The following is a 21,823-nucleotide window of genomic DNA, read 5'->3' as shown; positions in this document are numbered from 1 at the left end:
CAGGCTCTTCTACCCCATGTATACTCTGTGCTTGGTCACATCTCAGGAATGATTCCTCCTTCCAGGGATGCTGGTGAAGCAGGCATTCCTTCCCCAGCTGAAAGTTTATGGGCCTTGGTGATTAGCAATGACTTCTCTGCAGTGGAAACAGGAGGTTTGGTTGGGCACTGGGGCTGAACTGGACCCACAGGCGTTTCTCCCACTGGCTTTGGAGGATAATAACTACTAATGCTACAATCCCACCCTGGCTCTGGAGAAAGCATGGGGGGTGCAAGGCAAGGCTTAAGGCTATTACTTCCTAGACACAGAGAAGATGTTTTTGAAAGATCTCTCAGGGTGGGAGGCAGAAGCCTAGTGTTACGGTTATAGTTTTATGGTCATAGTGCTAAGCTGTCTGGGTTATGGGTTCTCAGGGTCTCAGTGCAGAGGCCTCTGGAGGGCCCCATGTCATCTGAGGCTGCATTCCTTTCTCCACAAGCCATCATGTATCTCTAGAGGCTGGCCCTTGGACGGCCTTGTGGAAACACCTGGGCCCAAATGTGGCCAGTTCCCGCAGCGCGAAAGGAAGCGCTTGAGTGCTTCTCACCGAGAGCACATTATTATTTTTCTCTTCCCTCTCGCATGAATCATTTTGCCTGGAATCTTCCCAGCGAGGGTTCAACTGGCTAATTGATTCTGTCCCCGCAATCAGGGAATCTGCCTCACCCACCAGGCAAAGCAGCTGAGACGCGGAAGTGCAATTCTGGGTTCACCCAGCCCTGAGCTCAGAGCATGGCTGCAGCATTTTAGCATTTTAGAGTCCAGTGGCCTTGGGGGAGTCTTAACAGAACTTCTCACTTTGCTCAGCCGTAAGCTCCTTAGGGTTCGTGTGGTCAGCTTTAAAGAGGTGATATGCATGAACCGCCCAGCAGATGGGCTTGGGAGAGGACTGGCCATTAATATGACTCCCTACCCTAGTCCCTGATGGCTGCCCTGACCCCTCTGGAACCCTCTGGAAGAGGAAGTCAAGCAGACAGCAGGGCCAGCCTCTAGAAAGGTGTTTTAATTGTTTTCAACTGCATCTCCCTGAGCCCCCCGACCCACCTCCACCCCCACCCCCGCTCGCCCTTGCAGCTCTCAATGTAGACCAGGTTGGCCTCAAACTCACTGAGATCACCTCTGCCTCTGGAGTTCTGGGATTCAAGGCATATGCCTATATATCTGGCCTGGGCGTTTTATTTAATTAAACTGATGAACCAATTACTTGTGCATATTTGTGTCTGAGTAGAGATTGTGTGGGTAGAGAGCAAAAGTGAGGGTGTGTCCTTTGTAAGTTATTTAATCTCTCAACTTCAGCTCTGTCTACAGCCTTGCCAGCAAACAGGAGTTGTATTTTCCTTGTGGTGGGGGAACTTAAAAACTACATAAGCAGGGTCTGGCAAAGACTCCTACCTAATAAAAGTAGCTGGGTCAAAGGTGCAGCCCATACACCTCTGTGGGTACAGAGGACTTACAGGGGAATTGCGGTGCCTGCTCCTCAGCCAGGGAGTGAGCGTGGGGTGGAGAAGGGCCTATGGTGGGAATGAGGGAGGGCAGCTCACAACCATAGGGCTTTATGTAAGTTCCTAGGAGAAAATGCTGGCTGTGAGGCTCATGTGGTCCCTAGAACTCCTTCCTTCTTTCCTTCTTTCCTTCTTCCTTCCTTCCTTCCTTCCTTCCTTCCTTCCTTCCTTCCTTCCTTCTTCCTTCCCTCTCCCTTTCAGCCCTCCCCCTTTCCTTCCCTCCATACACAGATTCTCTCTAGGCAGCACAGATTGGCTTAGAAATTGTGATCCTTCTACCTCTGGGTGCTGGGATGATAGATGGGTGCCCTCACACCTGGCTAGTAAGACCCAACCTGCCTCACCTGTCTTCATATCAGGGACTTGTCTAGGCATTGTATACCCTTCTTCTGGGGAAGCGTGGACCCAGGGCTCTATAAGGGTCAGGATTTTGCTCAGTGCCCCTTCACATTTCCAGCAGGCTACAGCAGGTAGTGGGTGTCCCTGGCTTTTGTGCCTCTGCTATATTCCTTGCTAACACTATAGATTTCTATTCTGAAGTGTTCTTTTTAGAGTACAAAAGGCTTCTGTGGCATATCATCCACCCATTTCCCTAGTAAGCCAGCCCCCAGCAATACCTCTCATTCAGAAGGGCAAATGTAAGACAGACAGACAGACAGACAGAATGGAACAGGCAGTACAGAGGAAGTTAGGATCTGTTGTCACTGTGTTTTTGCTAGAGCAGACTGTACTGGGCAACACACACTGGTGCTGGGGAGAAACAAGGGGAGGCCAGGGAAGAGGGAGGGGCAGCCCGGGAGGTGGGAGCTCATGGCTTCATGGCTGTGCAATAAGGGTAGGTGGTCAGCTCTGTGGCTGGGAGGTGCTTCTGGTAAGCTGCTGGACATCTAACCTGATTTAGACCAAAATGCAGCTCAGAGGTTTGTTGAGGGACTGCTCACTTGGCTAACGTGCAGTAGGTTCTCAGTGACGGATGAACTTCCCCACTTTCTGTGGGATCTAAAACCCACAGCTTGGGGCTGGAAAAGCAACCCCCTGGCCCACTGACCTACAGCAGTCAAGCCATCTGCCTAAAGTCTTATGAAGAGATACTACTACCCAAACAGGAAGCCCGGAGACCTCTGCACAGTGCTGCCAAGTGACAAGCTAACACTTGGGAAGGTTTTTTTTTTTTTTTTCCCATTTCAGTTCAGGACCTAAGAGCTGAAATAGGAGCTTGGCAAAGAATTCCATTTTGTGTGAAAAGGACAAATGGAGTTATGTTGGGGTGGTGAGTGCTAACCCTGAGTGCCACTAGCAATGACTGGATTCCAATCTGACCATTCTAATTCACTAGAGCACTGAGGGAAATGTCTAGAAGGGAGAAGCTGTAAGCATTTCTTTGTTGATTGATGTTGGGTCGTGATTATAGTTACGGAGCATGCAAACATAATTTATGCTATTTAAAGGCCGTGTGCTTTTGTTTTGTTTAGAGACAAGCTCTCAGGTGGCTTGTGCTCACCTCAAAGTTGTTATGTAGTTGAGGATGATTGTGAACTTCTGATCTCCTGCCTTTACCTCTCAAAGCGCTGGGATTACAGGTCTGCACCACCACACCTGGGGCTGGGGTCAAAGCCAGGACTTTGTGCAGGCTGGACAGGCAGCTTACCAGCTGACCTACCCCTCCTCCCGTAAAGGGGCTTCTAATGAACTAATACCATTGCTAAAATGCCTCACTGTGGGAAAAGTGAACCAAGCTGACTCCTCCTTCCACTGGTCCCAACAACTGAGGCAGGATTCTATCTGTGGAACAGAGGAGTTTATTAGGCTTCCTACAGAGCAATAGGCAAGGGCAGGCACATGGGTGGCCTTAAAACAGTCTCTCTGAAAGGTCTACACCCTACATGGATAATGACTCCCCCATGGCTGTGTAGATGAAGACCCCTCCTCCCCTAGTCCTTCTCAGCCTAAATACTCCATCCCAGTGGTTTTCAACCCTCCTAATGCTGTGACCCTTGAATATAGTTTCTCATGTTGGGAACCCCCAGGCATAAAATTATTTTGTTGCTACTTCATATCTGTAATATTGCTACTACTATGAATTTGTTATGTAAATATTTGACATGCAGGATATCTGACATGTGACACCCCTCTCCCCCAACCCAGGGGTTGCGACCCACAGCTTGAGAACCACTGCTCTAGCCTTTCCCAGAGGCCCCAAGCAATTAGGCCAGAATTGCTTATAACTGGTCAAGAGGAGTGAATGGCTGGGTACTCATGGGACGGTCCCACAATCTGAGGGACCATCAACAGTCAACAAACCCAGCTGTGATGATGTTTGTCAAGTGTGCCCAGCTGTACTAATGAACATGGTGACAGTTTGGCTTGAACTATAGTCCTGTACAACAAACAATGAACATGCCAAAAGGATAACACCCATTTGTATGTCTTTTACTATTTAGGGAACTCGTATGTATGTATGAATGTATATGTATGTGTGTGTGTGTGTGTGTGTGTGTGTGTGTGTGTGTGTGTGTATCACATGGTCATATACATCAAAAACCCAGTTTCAAACGTTACCAGAATTCTTAGGTAGGTGTCATTAAGCCCAGTTTACAATGAGAGTGGTGTCTTGCAGTATGAGTGGAACCAACAGAACCCTTTTTCTTCCTTCCTTCCTTCCTTTCTTCCTTCCTTTCTTTCTTTCTTTCTTTCTTTCTTTCTTTCTTTCTTTCTTTCTTTTCAGAACCCTTTTTTATGGCCTGTGGCACTGTTGGAAACTGGTAGAACCTTTAGGGACTGGGGCTCATGAAAGGAAAATATTTGCTTGATTAGGCCTCTGGATATTTTCTGGTTTGCTTTTCCTTCATTGATGCCACACGTTTTGGAGGAGTGTCCTTTTCTGCATACCCCTCCATGGACGTGTCTCCTTGTCCCCAGCACACAAAGCTGTGCGCCAAGTGGCCACGTGCTGAGACCTTAAAACCTAGTGCTGAAGCGAACCTTTCCTCTTTTTAAATTGATTTGTCTCGGATATTTGTTACAATAACAGAAAGCCGAGCAACATCAAGCCTTACCAAGCAGTGGTACTCATGGATATTCTGGCTTCAGCTCCGAGGCTTTTAACTCATTAGAAAGCTGCTGCAATGATTTGGTAATGTTTTCCCAAGGCTTATCCTTGAAGTTGCTGAAGTCGAGGTTTGAGGAGGCACTTCTCTGGATCCCTTTTATTACGTTTTTTACTTTACTCCGTCTCTCCCCAGAGGTGGAGAGGATCTCCTGAAGAGTTTACTTTGAGGGTTCACTGATGGGCAATGAGACTTGGTAATGGTAGTGGAATGAGCTTGATTGATGTGGACTGTAAGTGAGACCTACTCAAATCATCAGACACCACTTGCTGACTTCAGAAATCTAACCTGCATCCCTGCTATGGGATGAATTGGGGTTCCCTTGAAGAATCATTGCAGACTGTTATAATGTTAGAGAAAACACTAAACACACACACACACACACACACACACACACACACACACACACAGAGAGAGAGAGAGAGAGAGAGAGAGAGAGAGAGAGAGAGAGAGAGAGAGAGAGAGAGAGAGAACCAGATCCTTTTTGTTTCTCCTTCTTTCATTTCTAAAAACCAATTGGGAAGAAAGTGCACAGTTGCCAGGACAAGAGAATGAGGTCATGGATCATGATTCATGTGGCTTTCAGAAACATAAATCATGCAGCTGCTGTCGCAGCTTTCCATTCTGTGGCAAGCCTCTGGGAGCAGTAGTACAATATACGTAAAGTATTTGGCCTTCTCCATGAGTTTGGATATCCTTCCAAGTGGCATTCTCATTAGAAGGTCAAGGAAATTCATCCTTTGTCCTATTACTGTCAGGTGAATGCACAGTGGCTGGAGGCAACTTGGAGACAGCTCTCAGGCAGTGGGGAGTCACCCTGCTCTGCTTTCCTAGAGTTATAAGCTTTATAACTGAAGGCTCCTGTGCACTAAGCATATTTGAATGTATTCTGTCAATTTGTGTGCTCTTCACACTATTTTACACAGGAGTCTGTGTGTGTGTGTGTGTGTGTGTGTGTGTGTGTGTGTGTGTGTGTTGGATGTCACCACTAGAGGAGATACTACCCTATAGTGGTCAGCTACGGCCTCCCTGGATCCCATTGTTATTTTGCAAAAGTTGATGCTTTTCCTTATGATAGAGGAATAATGCCTGTTGTGAAGAAGCTTTGGAAAATGTAACAAACAAACAAAACAACAAATGAAACAGGACTTGTCATGCTCTGGCCTGCAACCCAAATCTGGCCAGTTGCCCATTTTTGTAAATAAAGTTTTATTCAGACAGCCATGTCCATTCCCCCGCTCCCTGTGGCTCCTATTCTTCCACAAAGGCTGGACTAAGCAGTTGCTACACAAAGCTCTGTGGTCTGCAAAGCCTAAAATATGTTCTCTGGCTTCTAGACCAAGTTTGCCAAACCTCACAGAGCACATAAGTTCTTAGGAAATGCCGACTAAGAGAATAGGTTGATCTTTGCCCATGCCAAAAGGTGGTCATGGCGGACTTTTTGAAGTGGGTTCTTCAGTCTTCTCTTCATGTGTAGGCAACATTAAAGCACAACCATACACATGCACGCGCGCGCACACACACACACACATACACACACACATATATATATGGCATGTTTTAAGGCCATAGACTATTCTATGTGATAAAATTTACAGCAAAAGAGAGCATTATATAGATATGCTAGGATTACTGAAGTCATCCTTTATAATTATGCTGTAGTCTATTGTATCTTTTACAGACGAATTTGTGATAAATACCCTCATATATGCATTGCTTGTTTAAAGGGGTGTTTGTAATGTCTCTGAACTCAGGTGAGGCTCCATTTCAAATCTCATTTCAAATCATTAATACATTTAAAAAAATTAGGTTTATCTCTTCTTCCTATCACACAGGGGCTTTCTGTGTTTGTTGTTTAAAATTTTTAATGGGGTCTCATCTAGCCCAGGCTCTTAAACTCACGGTGTGGCTGAGAATGAGTTTAAACTTCTGGTCCTCCTGCTTCCACCTTCCAAATGCTGGAACTACAGACAAAAACCTGCCAAGCCAGATTAAGAAGGTTTTTGCTTGTTTGTTTGTTTGTTTGTTTTGCAGGCAGTGGTCTTGTATGCATGGTTCTGTCTCTTCTCTTCCTCTCTCTTGTACAGATGTAACAGGTAGTTATTAAATACCTGAAGGCATGTTTTCTGCTCCACTAGCCTCTGAGACTGCATGCTGAGTATTTATAGAGGTTTGCAGGATGAGGCAATGGGCATTATGTTAGTGTCCATGGCTGCTGTAGTGAGTGGCTACAGATCTGCTGGCTTAAAATGCACATCTATTATTTCCTAGATCTGGAACCAAGGGAATCAAAATCCATCCCACTGGTGCAAATGTATGTGTTAGCAGAACTTGCTCCTTTCAGAGGCTCAGGGTGAGACTCTTTTCCTTCTCTCTTCTTGTTGGCTACTGGCATTCCTTGGCTTGGAGCCCCACCAGGAATCCATTTTATGGCTGCATTGCCTTCTCTTCTGTGCCAAGTCTCTCTCTTCCACTGTCTGGTAAGGACATATGTCATTGCATTAAGGGTCCATTTGGACATCATTAGGCTAGTCACATCTGCAAAGTTCTTTATTGCCCAAAAGGCACCATTTGGGTGTTCAAAGAATTGGGAACTAAGCATTTTGGGGGAGCATTGTTGTCCTACCTTGTACATTAATTTCTTATTATTTGAAAATATGCATGACTGTGAATACAAGTACACTTGTAATCCAGCTACGTGGCACTCAAGGCCAGACTGAGCAACAGTGCAAGGCCCTGTCTCTTAAAACAAAAAAACAGGAGTTGGTTCTGACTCTGTGCTAACCACCTTTTGTAACAATGATGTAAGAAATGTGTAAGAAAGCCCATGGATGACAGAGATGGGCATAGACTGCGCTGCATAAACACCCAGGCTCTTGTGCTACCTCAGGTGACATCATGCATTTGCCTTTCCCTATCTTGAACTAATGGTGCAACTGGTCACTGTTAACTGAGGTGAAGGACAAGCACCCAGGATTGCATTTTGTTGGACAATCTTAGATGGGCCACAGAGACACAACAGCCTCATTGGCTCACGCAAAGGAATGGCTCTTCTCTTTGCAGTTTGTCCCCCACATCTCTGATTACCCAACAGTCTCTGCTTGCTTCCAGCACATCTTCAGCACTTCCCACCCTTGCCAAATCTCTATTATCAAAAAAGAGAGCAGACCATGGGCTTCAGAATCCTAGAAAACTTACTAACCTTGTTTTGTATTTGCTGTATTTATTTCTACAGCTTCCTCTTTTTCTACTGATAGCAGTGCCATAGAGCATCCCATAAAAGAAGAAGATGACCTGGGGATGCGGCACAGTGGTAGAACATTTGCCTGACATTTGTGAAGTCCTAGGTTCGATTCCCAGTACTGACTGAAAGATAAGATGAAAGGACAATGATTTAAAAACGTGAATTAAACTGGGCATAGTGTAGGGAGCACTTGGGAGGCAGAGGCAAGTGGAGCTCTGAGAGTTCAAAGCCAGCCTAGTCTACAAAGTAAATTCCAGGACAGCCAGAACTATATAGTGAGTCCCTGTCTTGAACCTCCGCTCCCCACAAACAAAACCAACCAACCAACCAACTAGTCAACCTATTCATGAATTAAGTAAATATAGGGCAAGTCTTTCTTAAAGAGAACACATATGACAGCTGTGAGGTCTGTGAAAGACTCAGAAGCCTCCAGGCTGCCCATCCGCTCGCTCTCTGCTTCTACCACATGAAGTGAGGCACCCCATGTCAGAGGCCACAGCTGGATGCTCTCAGCATTAACGACTTCTCATTCTTTTCATTTCAATGCGTCTGATCCTTTAGGGACCACTGGGCATCAGAGTCGTGAATATTAATCTCGTGTTGAGATTGATCACAGCCGACTGCAACTCCAGGACTTGGGCAGGAGGAGGCCTGGCTTCTCCCTGCCTGCCCTTTGCCTTTCCCTGAACATCTGGAAGTCAGGGAAGTCTGACTTCTTGGCAGGGCCTGGTTATTATTTGGACACTTCACAGATGTTAGGGGAAACTCTCTCTCCCACCCCATCAGACTTCCGTGGCATCTCTTTGCTGACTGCTTCCTGCTTGCGGGAACTGTAGAACGGGATCTCCTTGTTTGAATGGTTGTGGGAAGTAGGAATCTCTTATTCTCCATCTCCTTGGCCATAAATATATATATGAAATGCTAATTCTTGAGTGTGGGGGCCATGAAGCCCATGCCACTTCCTCTTACGTGAGGACGACCTTCCCGGCTAGAATCTTCATCACCATTACAAAACAACTCTTATATTTTTCAATGCTGGCCCACAGGCCATGCTTCCTTTTGGGCGAGGCTGAGGGAAGTGGAGCCATAAGTGCAGGTTATATCAATCAGTGCTGTCCCAGCAAATGTACACCCTGCTGCTTAGCTGCAAGCCGATGAGATTTGCTTCAACAAAGCCTCTGCAGCTGATGGGCTTCGGTCCTCTACTTCCCTAAGGAATGAAGGAGGTAAGACCAGGCTGATGAATAGGGCGTCTGACAGATGTTTGGGAAGCATCTCTGGCATGAGGTATAAGACAGGCAGCCCAAAGTTTCACTGTTAGGTGAAGCTAGGCAAGCCAGCTCAAGTCTGTGCCTCTTTCTCCTCTGTGAAATGGAAAGCTGTCTCCCAAGGCTGTAACATAGATTCATGGGAAATACAGAACTCCACAAACGCCTGCTTTTAATTCCTTCCAGTTTGCAAATGGGAAAACCACAGATCACAGAGGAACTGGCTTGCTTGAGGTCATATGACTTGACAGAGTCCCAGGCCAAGCTCTGTCTGAGTGCAGCCAAGTTTGATGCCAGACCCAGCACTGGCCACTATAGTACTCAGTGGCTCATTTATCCAGGCTAGAGAAATAGCTTCATCCTGGGCTGACTCCCTTAGAGTCTGAGGAGCCCTGCTAAGCCCTGGCAGAGCCTGTGAAATCTTTGCTCTTGTTTGAACCTCAGTTTGTTCAGGGATGAAATGGTGTGATGGCCACCTCTTCCTCCTTCATGGTCACAATGGTAGCGGCTGCTATCCTGCCTGGCTTGGTAAAGGCTAAGGAAGGAAAGTAGAGGAAGGAGGGAGAGGAGACAGCACACAGTGCTAGGAACTGACTAGCCCGGATGGAGGAGGATTCACAGAGGGGCACTCTCCTGGTCTCTTGGGCTGCTCCCTGCTGCTCAAAGACAAAGCAGATGCATCTGGGCCTGGGCCCAGGTTGCCAGGGTAACTGCTGCAGCAGCTGCCTGGGGCCTTGCAGCTGAGGCCCTTGGTTGCCAGGGAGGCCACAGAGCTGGAGGGAATGGTCAGGGGCCTGCCAAAGGAAAGCTGCATTTCCACATAAGGGAGGCTGAAGAAAAGGTAGTTGTGGGATCACACAACCTTCCTGTGAGGCTGTGGACAACTGCGAAAGCAATGGACCCTGGGGAATAGCTTTATGACCCGAGCCTTCGGTCCTCATTGTCCATAGCAACAGCAGCGCTGTCTCCCTCACTGCATCCCTACTGTGTGCCAGGTACTGTGTGAATGGTTTATGCATGTACTGACTCTCACAATTGACAAACAGATTTAAAAGCCATGCTGGCTGTCCCCAGAGCCTTTGAGTACATACCTCTTGTACATGTCAGGTCACCTCTGTAGAGATGCTTTGTGCCTACAGTCCCCTGGGTGCCTGGCAAGTTATTTCCAGTCTAATGCTGGCAACAACCATGCAGGACAAGTAGAGCCACCTGATCTCTACAGTGTCTGGACACCCAGGATATGTAATTTTTCAGTGACATTGGCTGGATAATTCGACTGGCCACACCATTTTCTTTGGGGTTGGAAGGAGAGGGCGGGGGACCCTGTCAGGGTACTTGGCTTTATGCTGAGCAATGAAGGTCTTCACCACCCTGCTGTTCTGGGAGTTTGTGGACCCCACTACCTGTTTTTGTCGGAGCAGATGTGCACACATGTGCGTCGTGGGATCCAGTATGTCTTGACCTTTCTGGGCTTCTGTTTCTATTCAAGGAAACGGGTGTAATGAGTACATTCTATCGAGTATTAAATTAGTGCTTTCCTAGCAATGGAAACAGTCTGCAGTACGCTTGCCACAAGCCACATGTGTGCTTGAGAGCTTGAGGCAAAGGTGCATGCGCTGGAAGAACAACCTTCATTTTAATAAAATTTAGGGCGAGGGCATGAGTCAGCAGGAAAAGTGCTTGCCGTGAAAGCATGCATTCATACTGGAGCTTGACTCTAGAACCTACGGGTGTGGCAACCCTGCCTACAATCTCAGTGTGAGGGAGGTGGAGAAGGGGGCATCCCTGGAGCAAATTAGCTGGCCACACTAGCAGAAATGGGGAGTTCTGAGTGTACTGAGAGATCCTGCCTCAATAAATAACATGGAGAGCAATCAGGGAAGACACTCACCATCAACCTTGGGTCTTGACATGTCCCCCATATGTATGTAAACATGCATCCACACCCACACATCACATACACACACACAAACATATCACACAGACATACAAAAAGTAAAATACAATTTAAATAGCCACCCATGGGTAGTAGCTCCTGAGTTCGGTGGTGTGGTGGTAACACGTGCTGAACACAGAGCCGAGAGGTGTCTCTGAGCTACTCTTTTGCTACAACACAGGACTGACTGCATTATCTCCATTTCACAAAGCAAGCCCGCTCTAGCTTGCAGCTGAATACGTGAACAGGTGACCCCCCCTAAAGCCTGCTTTGCTGTCCCACAGAGATGAGGACCTTCACCACAGAAGGGTATTGTCCTCAAAGTCAGAGTACATTGGGATGGACGTGGAAATAGCCAGGCCAAGACCCTGTGCACACACACACCTAGGTGATAAAGGAGTGTGGGGTTGAGACCAGAAATGGGACATGATCTCTGAAAGGGAAAGCAGTAAGGACCCCATAGAGGGCACTCCCTGATCTTGTCTGTCCCTTAATCCCTACGAGCCATGGTTCTGCAACTCTCTAGGAGGCTCTGGGCAAATCTCTTCTTTTCCTGAGTCTTAGCCCACTCATCGACCAACAGCCTCGTTAGATATCATGACAACCCGGAGAGGCGCACAGGGAGGTGAGGCCCCACCAGCTCGCCATCCTTCCTAGCTCCAGGGAACAGACTGGCTACAGGGAATGCAATCTTGCTTTTCGGGTTGTTCTAGCCGTGAAAGGTCTTCTTTCAGTGCCAGGGGTTTCTGGATGACCCCTGCGTTCTCATGACAGGGCTCACAGAGCAGGTCAGGCGGGGGCTGAGAGCTGAATTTGAAACTGCTTTTTAAGCTGGTACTCTGGGGCTTGTGCATGAACCAAGAGGCTCTCTGAAGGCTATGGGCCTCAGCCCGAGGCAAGCTAGCAGGCCCCACCTGCCAGACCTGTTCACCAGAACACAGCTTGGCTTCAGGGTTTGGTTGTGCTGCTGTTTTCTTCTTCTTTCTTATGGAAAAATTCAACCAATAACAAAGTAAGTTAAGCGAGTACTTTCACACATCAGCCAGGACAGCTAAATTTGTAACATTAAATCACTCAGAGCCAGCTCTGCTTGACCTAAAACTTCCATCCTCTACTCCTCCCCGCCCAGGGTTATGATGTAGCAAATCTAAGCAGGTGTGTGTGTGTGTGTGTGTGTGTGTGTGTGTGTGTGTGTGTGTGTGTGTGTGTGTGTGTGTGTAGGTCAGAAGACAATTTGCAGGTTAGTTCTTGCCTGTCACTGTGTAGATTTCAAAGACTGAACTCAGGTTGTCAGGCTTGGTAGCAAGCACCTTTCCTGCTGAGCCCTCTCATTGGCTTGGTCAGTAGTTTTGTACAAAAATTTATGGGACTGAAAACAGGATGAGGGTGCTGTCATTTGCAGACAGTGGATACAACTGGAGATGACCATCTTAAACATTTATAAATTTGCCTTATATTTTTCTACTGAATAGCGCAGTTCTTTGGGGGCTGAAGAGATTTTGTTGCTTGCTGTTCTTGCAGAGGACACAGGTGTAGCTACCAGTACCACATGGAGGCTTAAAACAAGTTCCAGGGAATCCAGTGCTTTCTTTTGACCTCTGTGGGCAGTCAGCAGGCACACACGTGGTACACATATGTAAATCAAGGCAAAACACTCATACATATGAAAGAAATTAACCTAAAATTTTCCTTTTTTCCCCCCTCCTTATAAACCTAAAAAATTCTCAAAAATTGAATCTTTTTTTCTTTTTCTTTTTGTTTATTTGTTTTTGTTTTTGAGGTAGAGTCTCACAGTGTAGTCCTGGCTGGCCTGGAACTTACTGCACAGATCAAGCTGGCTCCAGACTCAAAGAGCTCTGACTGCCTTTGTTTCCTGAGTGCTGGGATCAAAGGTGTGCACCAGCCATGAATCACTTTTTTTGGAAAGGAAAATTTTCCCAAATGAATTGAAGATATATGTTTATTCAAGCACCTCCATCCAGATATTTGTGGTGGGTCTTTCATAGCTGCCTTCAATAGGAAGCACTCAACAGCCCTTCAGCAGATAAGCAGGTCAGCAAACCAAACAGTCACCTGTGCACTGGAATATTATTCTATGATAAAAGGAAATGAGCCGCCAAGTTGCAAAATGATGTGGAAATGCTCTAAATGCACGTTGCTGGGACAAAGGACTAGTCAGGAGGACCGAAAGGGTCCACCCAGCTCTAGACATCCTGGGCAATGTAAGACTGGGGAGGCAGGAGAACACACAGGGGTAGTGAAAAGATAGGATGAGCACAGGAAGGGGTGACAAGGCAAACCACAGGAGACTCTTAGGGCAGTGAAACTACGCTGTGTGGGGCAATAATAGTGGCCCTATCAATTATAGCCTTGCGTAAGCCTTCCGAAGGCAGAGCACCAAGAGGGAAACCCAAGGTAAAATGTGGGCTCGAAGTGACAGTGTATCTGGGCTAGTTCTTGAGTGGTAACAAGTGTGGTGTGAGAAGAGGTGCTGTGCAGGGGATGGAGTAGAGAGGAGCTCTCTGACCTTCTGCTCAGGGTTTGGGCAACCCTGAACGTGCTCCGTGCAGCTTATTCATTGAGAAAAACTAGAATTCCTAATCCCGCGGGCCTTCTGCTGGGGAGGCTGTGGCTACAACATCCAGTCTTGACCCTGCTGTTGCCTTGGATGGCAGCTTTGGTGAGACTGCGACCTGGAGACTGAACTGGAGCATGAGTAGGTAGGCAAGCTCTGGATTTGTAGGCTTTGAATGCTGGAGAAATAAGACTTTTATCCTATAAAGCTATGGGGGACTACTGAGAAGTATATCAGGAGAGTGACTTGGTGGGGGTGAATGTTTCAGGAGACCTAGGCTGTAGGATTAGTCTTGCCCCTTCTCTGAGCTTCAAGCCCCAATTTGTAGAGCTAGAAGATGTCTTTGGCCTGGAGGGTCTGAGATCAAAGCCTGTCCCAGCTTCCCAGCCCCTCCCTCTCCCTGCTCCACCCCCTTTGTTTTTCTGTCTTGCTGTGCCACGCTTTGGTTGGATGCCTTCCCTCCGGGGACAGCTACTGCACTAGGCTCCATTTGATTTGATATGATTTCTCTGTCTTTGAAATCGTCAAGGAGAAAAGCTGAGGCCTAGCCTCCTCCCAGCAGCCTCATGGAAAGAAGACAGAAACTAGGAGCTGGGGAACCAATTCCTTTGGGGTTTACAGAGCAGGGATGGGTTCCCAGAGGAACTGGGGGTGGTCTCTGATTGCTAGACACCTTGACTTCCAGCTAGCCAGACTCAGAAGGTTCCCTGTGTGCCCTGCTTTGGAGGCTCCAGCTGGCTGTGTGCACTGGGGGAGGTATCTCTGCCCCTTCCAGACTGTCCCCTGTGATTACAGTATGATTTATGAGCTTTCTCTCTAAAACATGAGAACACTGGCCACATGAGGACACTGGCTGCACATGAGACTTGCCCCACAGCCCAGCCGCTCTAATAAGTGGTATCTTGTTATGCAAAGGACACAGGAGTGGAGCGGGGTGGGGAGATGGGGGAATTAAAGTGGGCTTTGCTTTGTTTTGTTTTAACATGGAAAACACCAAAACACCAAGCTCTTAGTGAACCTCAGTCTACTGTAGTGTCCAAAGCTTTATTGTCAGCTTCTGAGGGATGTGAGTTTGATTCCTAGCTTGGCTTTGAGCTAGCTTTTAGGACCATAGACTGATGGTGTCCTTTGCCACCACCCCCTCACTTACAGGGGTGAAGTTGAGGATACCAGCAGTTATCCTCCTTATAGGGATGTGCTGTGGCTTACCTGCGACAAACACCTATAGCACATGAACCCTTGCAATGCTGGCATCAAGATGATTCTACCAATGGAGGGTCTGAAGGGTGGTAGGGGACTATCTGAAAAAGTTTGTTGCAGCTATGTGTTGATATAGCAGCTGGGTCTCAGGAGAGCGACAGCATTTCCATCCATTTACACACATGGGCCTATGGATACACACATGCCTGGGCCGGTGATGACAGTTCATAGGCCATGTGCGACCTTCACCAAGCCTCTGAGCTTAGCATGCACAAATCCTTTTTTTTCCTTTGAGGATACTGACCGAGAGCCACACTGTGTGCGTGTGTATAAAAACTGATAGTGAGTGAGAGCCACACCAAGTGTGTATGGCGAGTGTGTGCATATGTGTATGTGTGTATGCATATGCATGTGGTAGGTATGTGCACATGGTGTATGTGTGTTTGCATGTGTTTATGTATGTGGCATGTGTACATGTGTGTGCATGTATGTGTGTGTGCATGTGTTGTGATGTGCCTTTTGTCTAAATGTGTATTGTATGTGAGGTTGGTGAGCAGTGTGCGGTTAATGCTGTGTATGTGACATGCACTATGGTTCTGTGTATGAACTTTGTGTTTATCTGTAAGTACTGACTTCCTTTGGGTATTTATCTGTGAGTGGAGTTGCCAGATCATAGGAAGAATTCTGCAGTACATCAGCATTCTCCACTGTCCATTAAAAAAAAAAAAAACCAAAGGCATACAATTCTTTATATCATTCCTTATCTCTCTGAAGTCATAATTTTCTTTATAGAATTTTATCTTAATATAGCTTTATGCTTAAAGCTTAGAAATTGATTATCATGTTTCTTTTTAGCCCATATATAAATTTAAGTAGACATGTTGACTTTTGAAGTCACATTTTATTTATTTACTTACTATTTATTTATTTGTGCATAGAGGGTTTATGGTCATTTGAATTGAGGAAGGTTTTCTTCCTTCCTTTCTTCCTCCCTCCCTCCCTTCTCCCTTCATTTCCTCCCTGCCCTCCCCTTTCTTTCTTTCTTTCTTTCTTTCTTTCTTTCTTTCTTTCTTTCTTTCTTTCTTTCTTTCTTTCTTTCTTTCTGTTTTTTAAGACAGTATTTCTCTGTGTAATAGTCCTGGGTATCTTGGAATTCCTGGATACTTTGTAGACCTACTAGCCTCAAACTTACAGAGCTCTGCTTGCCTCTGCTTCCCAAGTGCTGGGATTAAAGGCATGTGCCACCAGGCCTGGCCCAAGGAAAGTTTTCTAACATCAATATCTGAAATTGTTTTTGTTGGGACACCTAGACATTTTTGCCATTTTGGGGTCTTCAATCAAAGTTAGAATCTGAATGAATGTGGCCTTGTTTTGTTTGTTTGTTTGTTTGTTTGTTTCTGGACATAGGGGACAGGACCATTGAGACAGTGAGGAGGAGGAGGAGGAGAAGGCGTCGCATTTTCAGGCAGAACTGGAGGGCATAGGGAAGGCCATGAGACTCTCATGTGGACAGGAAGTCTTGGTTTGTATGTAGGTGGGTCTGTGCCAGTTTGCAGACCCCCTTTTTGATGATGATGATGACAGTGATGATGGTAGTGGTGGTGGTGGTGATGGTAATGGTGGTGGTGATGATGGTAGTGGTGGTGGTGGTGATGGTGCTGTTTTTGAGAAGATTGCCAGTGAAGTGCAAATAGAGTGGCTTGCAGAGCTGGGTCTGTTGCGCCTGAAAGGTGGCAGTGACAGTATTAGAACTTGACCAGATGGTGGGCTGTAACGGTTAGGACATCAGGACACGTTACGGTGGTGAAAGGTTGCAAGGACTGGGGTGCTTTTTTTTTTTTTGTTGTTGTTGTTAGCTTTACTTCCAGCTTTTGAACAGTCCTCCTGGCTGCCCAGATTCAGCTTGGTCAGTCAATGCTTCCTCAAGTGTGGACAGGGTTCTTTTAGTGGTACTTGAGATGTTTACACATGGAGCTTAGGGTAAGTAAAAGCTGAACAGACATGACCTTGACGAACACTGGAACTTCAGATGCCTTCTGATGCTCTCTGGGTCCTGCCTACAGAAGATGAGAAAAATCCAAACCCCTCTTTCTGGGCACTTCCTTTCTGTTGAAAAAGCGCAAGCCTCTTGGGCAAGCCTTGGGACCTTTGGCAAACCCTAGTTGTAGTGCGTAAATAGGATTTAAAAACTGTTGTCATCATAAAACTCATTTACCATATCCCGGGCTGTAAGGGCTCCCCATGTTCTGGAGCTTTATATATAGCTTTTTACTTTAAGCAAGAGGATTACAGTGAGAAAAGTTAGTCAGTCCACTAGCCAATGGCCTGAGAATCCATCAGAGAGCGTGATGGCAATATGGATGACCCAAGTCTGGGAAATAGTGTGGGTTAGACTGTGTAACAGATGGGGTCCTTGCCAAAGCTCTTCATATCAAGACTGGGGCTCTGGGGGTAGGTGTGGGTCCTGCTGCTGTCCCCAGCCACAGCCTGACGCTCAGCTTCTTGCCTCCCGCAGAGATCCGCACTCAGCTGGTGGAGCAGTTCAAATGCCTGGAGCAGCAGTCAGAGTCGCGGCTGCAGCTGCTGCAAGACTTGCAGGAGTTCTTCCGCAGGAAAGCTGAGATTGAGCTGGAGTACTCCCGCAGCCTGGAGAAGCTAGCCGAACGCTTCTCCTCCAAGATTCGCAGCTCCCGGGAGCACCAGTTCAAGTGAGAAGTTGGCCGTGGGTCCTGGGGTGGGGGTAGGGGCCGCACCGGGCAGGGAGGGCTGTTGGCAGATGCAACGGGTGAAGGAGGCCAAAACAGGATGAGGAGACCAGGACTGGACCTTCACCTGCTAGGTCCTGCAAGGTCCTGCAGTGTCCTGCTGTGTCGTCCTGCAAGGCTTCTGCAGCTTCCTCTTGTCCCCTGGGAGCTAGTTGTTCTCATGCACCAAGTAAAGATGGAGATGGCTTCAATGCAGAAGGATGCTGTAGGGAGAGAGATGGAGATGGCCTCCATGCAGAAGGATGCTGTAGGGAGAGAGATGGAGATGGCCTCCATGCAGAAGGATGCTGTAGGGAGAGAGATGGAGATGGCCTCCATGCAGAAGGATGCTGTAGGGAGAGAGATGGAGATGGCCTCCATGCAGAAGGATGCTGTAGGAGAGAGATGGAGATGGCCTCCATGCAGAAGGATGCTGTAGGGAGAGAGATGGAGATGGCCTCCATGCAGAAGGATGCTGTAGGGAGAGAGATGGAGATGGCCTCCATGCAGAAGGATGCTGTAGGGAGAGAGATGGAGATGGCCTCCATGCAGAAGGATGCTGTAGGGAGTAGGCGAGTGGCATGGAGCTGCGCGTTTGTGTCCAGCTGAGACTCTGTACCTCCTTTCAACACATCCTGACTTCATCTGGTTGGGTTTCACTTGGGTACCAGCTCGTCCACTATATCCTTAGAACGTCTTCTTATGAACCAGGCCCGCAGGACATCCTTCTTCCTTGCTGTTCTGGAGGATCTCAGTACCAAAACACTTTCCTAATCTTCTTATTTACAACGCACAGGCCTCTTATATCCGGAACTGCTCACACCCTGAGCTCTGAGTGCTGAGGCTCTCTGTCTGCCCTGGCAGGTTCTGAAAGCCTCTAGTTACTCACCAGAGCGATCCCCAATGGGTGTGCACAGCTGGGGGTCTCATCGTCTGCCACTCCTTCCTCTTGATTTGAAACCAGCTCCCCTCACATCCTAAGTGTGAGCATGGGGGCAGGGAGGGGGTGAGAACAGAGCCCCAAGGATACAGGGATCCCTTATTCCTTCACCTTGTCTATAATGAGCCCTACTAGCCCCTCATGACTTCATTAACTCAGCCACTAGATGGATGGGGGCCGCAGCTGGCAGTCGGGCCAAGCGGGCTGCTTGTCAGGCTATGAAAGTCTAATTAGGGGGTCACTCAGGCCAGTGCAGCTAGGGTAGACCCTCAATGTGACACTAATGTGATGGCTCAGCCCTGATGGCTTTTGGAAGTTGAGTTTTCCTGCTGACTCACCTTTGACCCCCAAGGTACTTGGTGACCTGGCTGGTGCTTCTGTTCATGGAGTTTGTGCTGTCCTCTGGTCCTTCAGCCTGGGTGTTTCGCGAAGCCAGGCTGTCCGATAGATTCTTCACTTAAGGGTACCCGAGCTGCCAGGTTGTTTCTCAGGTCTTATTTTATTGTCACTGCAGTGAGCTTGGCTAAGGGCAAAGATGGGGTGTTGTGAACAGGACAGAGGAAGGAGGGGGGAAGAGGGAAAAGAAAGAAAAGGAAGGCAGGGAGGGTGGAGTTTATTCATTCTTTTACAATTTTATTTTATTTTATTAATTTACTCAGATTACAACTCAATTGTTATCCTATCACTTGTATCCTCCTGTTCCTCCCTCCCTCACACCTTCCCCCTATTCCCCTCCCCTAGGTCTATGACCGAGGGGGACCTCCTCCTCCACTATATGGTCATAGGCTATCAAGTCTCATCTTATTCTTTCTTTGAGTGCCATCAGGCCTCCCCACCTAGAGGAGGTGGTCAAATATGGGGCACCAGAGTTCATGTCAGAGTCAGTCCCTGCTCTCCACATAACTGTGGAAAATGTCCTGTCCATTGGGTAGATCAGAGTAGGGTTTCGATGTTTACTACTTGTATTGTCCTTGGTTAGTGCAGTAGTTTGAGCAGACCCCCCTGGGCCCCGATCCACGCATCACGATGTTCTTCTTGTAGGTTTCTAGGACCTTCTGGGCCCTTCTATTTCCCCATTTCCTATATTTGTCTTACCTAGAGTCCCAGATGTGATGTCCTCACATCTGTTCCAATCTCCTGGTAAGTGAAGACTTTCATGGGACATGCTTTTTGTGCTAGTGCCCAATTGTTAGTGAGTATATACCATGTGACTCTTTCTATTTATTCATTCTTGCCCTGTGCAGTTCACGGGAGTTGCGAGACAATTGATTTACTGAAGATGCCACAACAAGTTAGGGACAGAGCTAGGTCAGGGGCTCAGTCCTCCATCTCTAGGTCAGGGAGTCTCCTTTTGTGCCACGGACCTACTTCTCCTCAAGGCCCAAGCTTTTCCCAATTGGCCTGGGCTGTGGGGATGTTTACAGCTGCAGAAAGTGCTGAGTTCCATGTGGCCCTTGATTTAAAGAAAGACTGTCATGGTAGCTTAGTAGATTAAGGGGCTTGCTGCCAGACCTGACAATTTGAGTTTGATCTGCAGAGTCCATATGGTAGGAGGAGAGAACTGACTTCTCACAAACTGTCCTTTAACCTCTACAGGGCCTGATGCTGGCTCCTGGGTGTCCCGGGGGAGGTTGAGCATTTGTAGAGAAGTGGCGGGGGGGGGGGGGGGGCAAAGGGGGGATCTAGATTGTCACCTGTCACTGAAGTGAGATGGGCAGGATTTATGTGAGAGTGAGGCAACCCTAGTACCCTGGCCTGAGGCCTTGCTCTGTCCTCTGTGGATATACACTGGGTTTCAAGTCTGAAATGACAGAGAAGATAGCTGGTGAGTGAGGCCTCCTCCGCCTTTGCATTAGAAGCTCTGGGGCAGAAGCAAGCCTTTCTGGGGATTCTGGTGATCAGCCAGCACTGTGGTAGTTTTCTAGATGACGGGTGGTCTTCAGTCTTCTCACAGGCTGCGCTGGTCTGTCTTCCTTATTACCAGCATAAAGGTCACAGTTTTTCTCTTTCTGGAGCAGGCCTGGGGAAGCTTTGCTTTTCCTTCTGATGGTCTGGAACCAGGAGCATTCCCTGAGCAGGAAGATGCTATCAGGGGCAGCATATAGGGGCCTGACCCTGCTGCTCTGGTGGGTGGGTGGCTTGATCCTAACAAGCTGGCTGGGTGTACAGAGACAGAATTCCTGTGGCCAAGACCTTTCCCCCTGAAGCCACGTGTGTTCTAACACCAGTACTTTGAGATACTTGGTGGGGGATGAAAAAAGAAAAGGAATTCTGTATTTGGGAATCACCGAGTATTCTGGAACTCACTATGTAGGTCAGGCTGGCCTTGAACTCACAGAGATCCACCTCCTGTATCTTGGGTGCACCACCATGCTCACTCAGCCCGCTGTCTGTCCCCAGCTGTGTGTGGAAGGCTGAGAGGTTTGTACCAAGTAATCAGTCCTATTATCTTCTGTCTGAAAGCTATTTGACCACAGAGTTTCTGCTCCCCAAGATAAAGCAGTTATTCTTTACAAACTAGCTCTCCCGGAGACCCCGTATGCAAAGCTCTGATTTACAAAGACCCCAAAGTATAACAGTATTCCACCAAAATAGTGCTCTGTGTTTGGGGCCCCTTTCCTTCTAATTCCTTTGGGGTTTGGTAGTTCTTGCCTTTCGGGGGACTATGCCTCATGACAATGTCCTGTCCAGGGTTAAGTGATGCTGGCTGCTCTGTGGGCCACAGAGAAAAGCAACAGGGAATCCTACTCAAACACATTAGAACTATTTGTGAGGAAAAGGCAGTTAGGGCTGAGCTGGGCGATGTGTGGTTGGATGCTGTGTAATAGTCTGTGGAGATCTTCAGGCCAGTGAGTGTCTTCAGCTTCACAGAGCAGTCGAGAGAGAGAGAGGATCCCAGCGAACAACTGGCTTCATTTCCAAGAAAGCACTTTTTAAAAAATTTGATAGAAGGTTTCTCTGTGTAATAGCCCCAGCTGTCCTGGAACTCTCTTTGTAGATCAGGCTGGCCTCAAACTCACAGATATCTGCCACCACACCTGGCCAAGAAAACACTTTTTATTGGGGGAAGAAGTGCCATGGTTTTCACAGCTGCACCATGTCTCTAAAATGCTTGTATAACTAAGATTTAGCCCTCTGGGTTGTTTCTGGACAGAGAAGCACTTTTGCAATATGTAATTTAAGATTGGTAGGTAGAAGATCCAGAGTAAGAGATCTGGGCAGAAGAGGTAGGGATGGAGGAAGCCCTCAGCTCAGGCTTGTGTCTTTG

General features: G+C 47.6%; 1 protein-coding gene across 3 annotated transcripts in view; it reads left to right on the top strand.

Annotated features, from left to right (window-relative positions):
- Srgap3 (SLIT-ROBO Rho GTPase activating protein 3) overlaps window positions 1–21,823 on the top strand; it is a 231,494-nt gene that overhangs the window by 98,819 nt on the left and 110,852 nt on the right. For all 3 annotated transcript variants that reach the window (XM_051155035.1, XM_051155034.1, XM_051155033.1), the window contains exon 2: window positions 17,387–17,579. In XM_051155035.1, the coding sequence (XP_051010992.1) occupies window positions 17,387–17,579 (193 nt within the window). The remainder of the gene's footprint in view (window positions 1–17,386; window positions 17,580–21,823) is intronic.

Source organism: Acomys russatus, chromosome 13 (assembly GCF_903995435.1).
Source record: "Acomys russatus chromosome 13, mAcoRus1.1, whole genome shotgun sequence".
In the NCBI taxonomy this organism is placed as follows: Eukaryota; Metazoa; Chordata; class Mammalia; order Rodentia; family Muridae; genus Acomys; species Acomys russatus.
The sequence above is the reverse complement of the archived record's forward strand: the minus strand, read 5'-3'. Positions and strand labels throughout refer to the sequence as shown.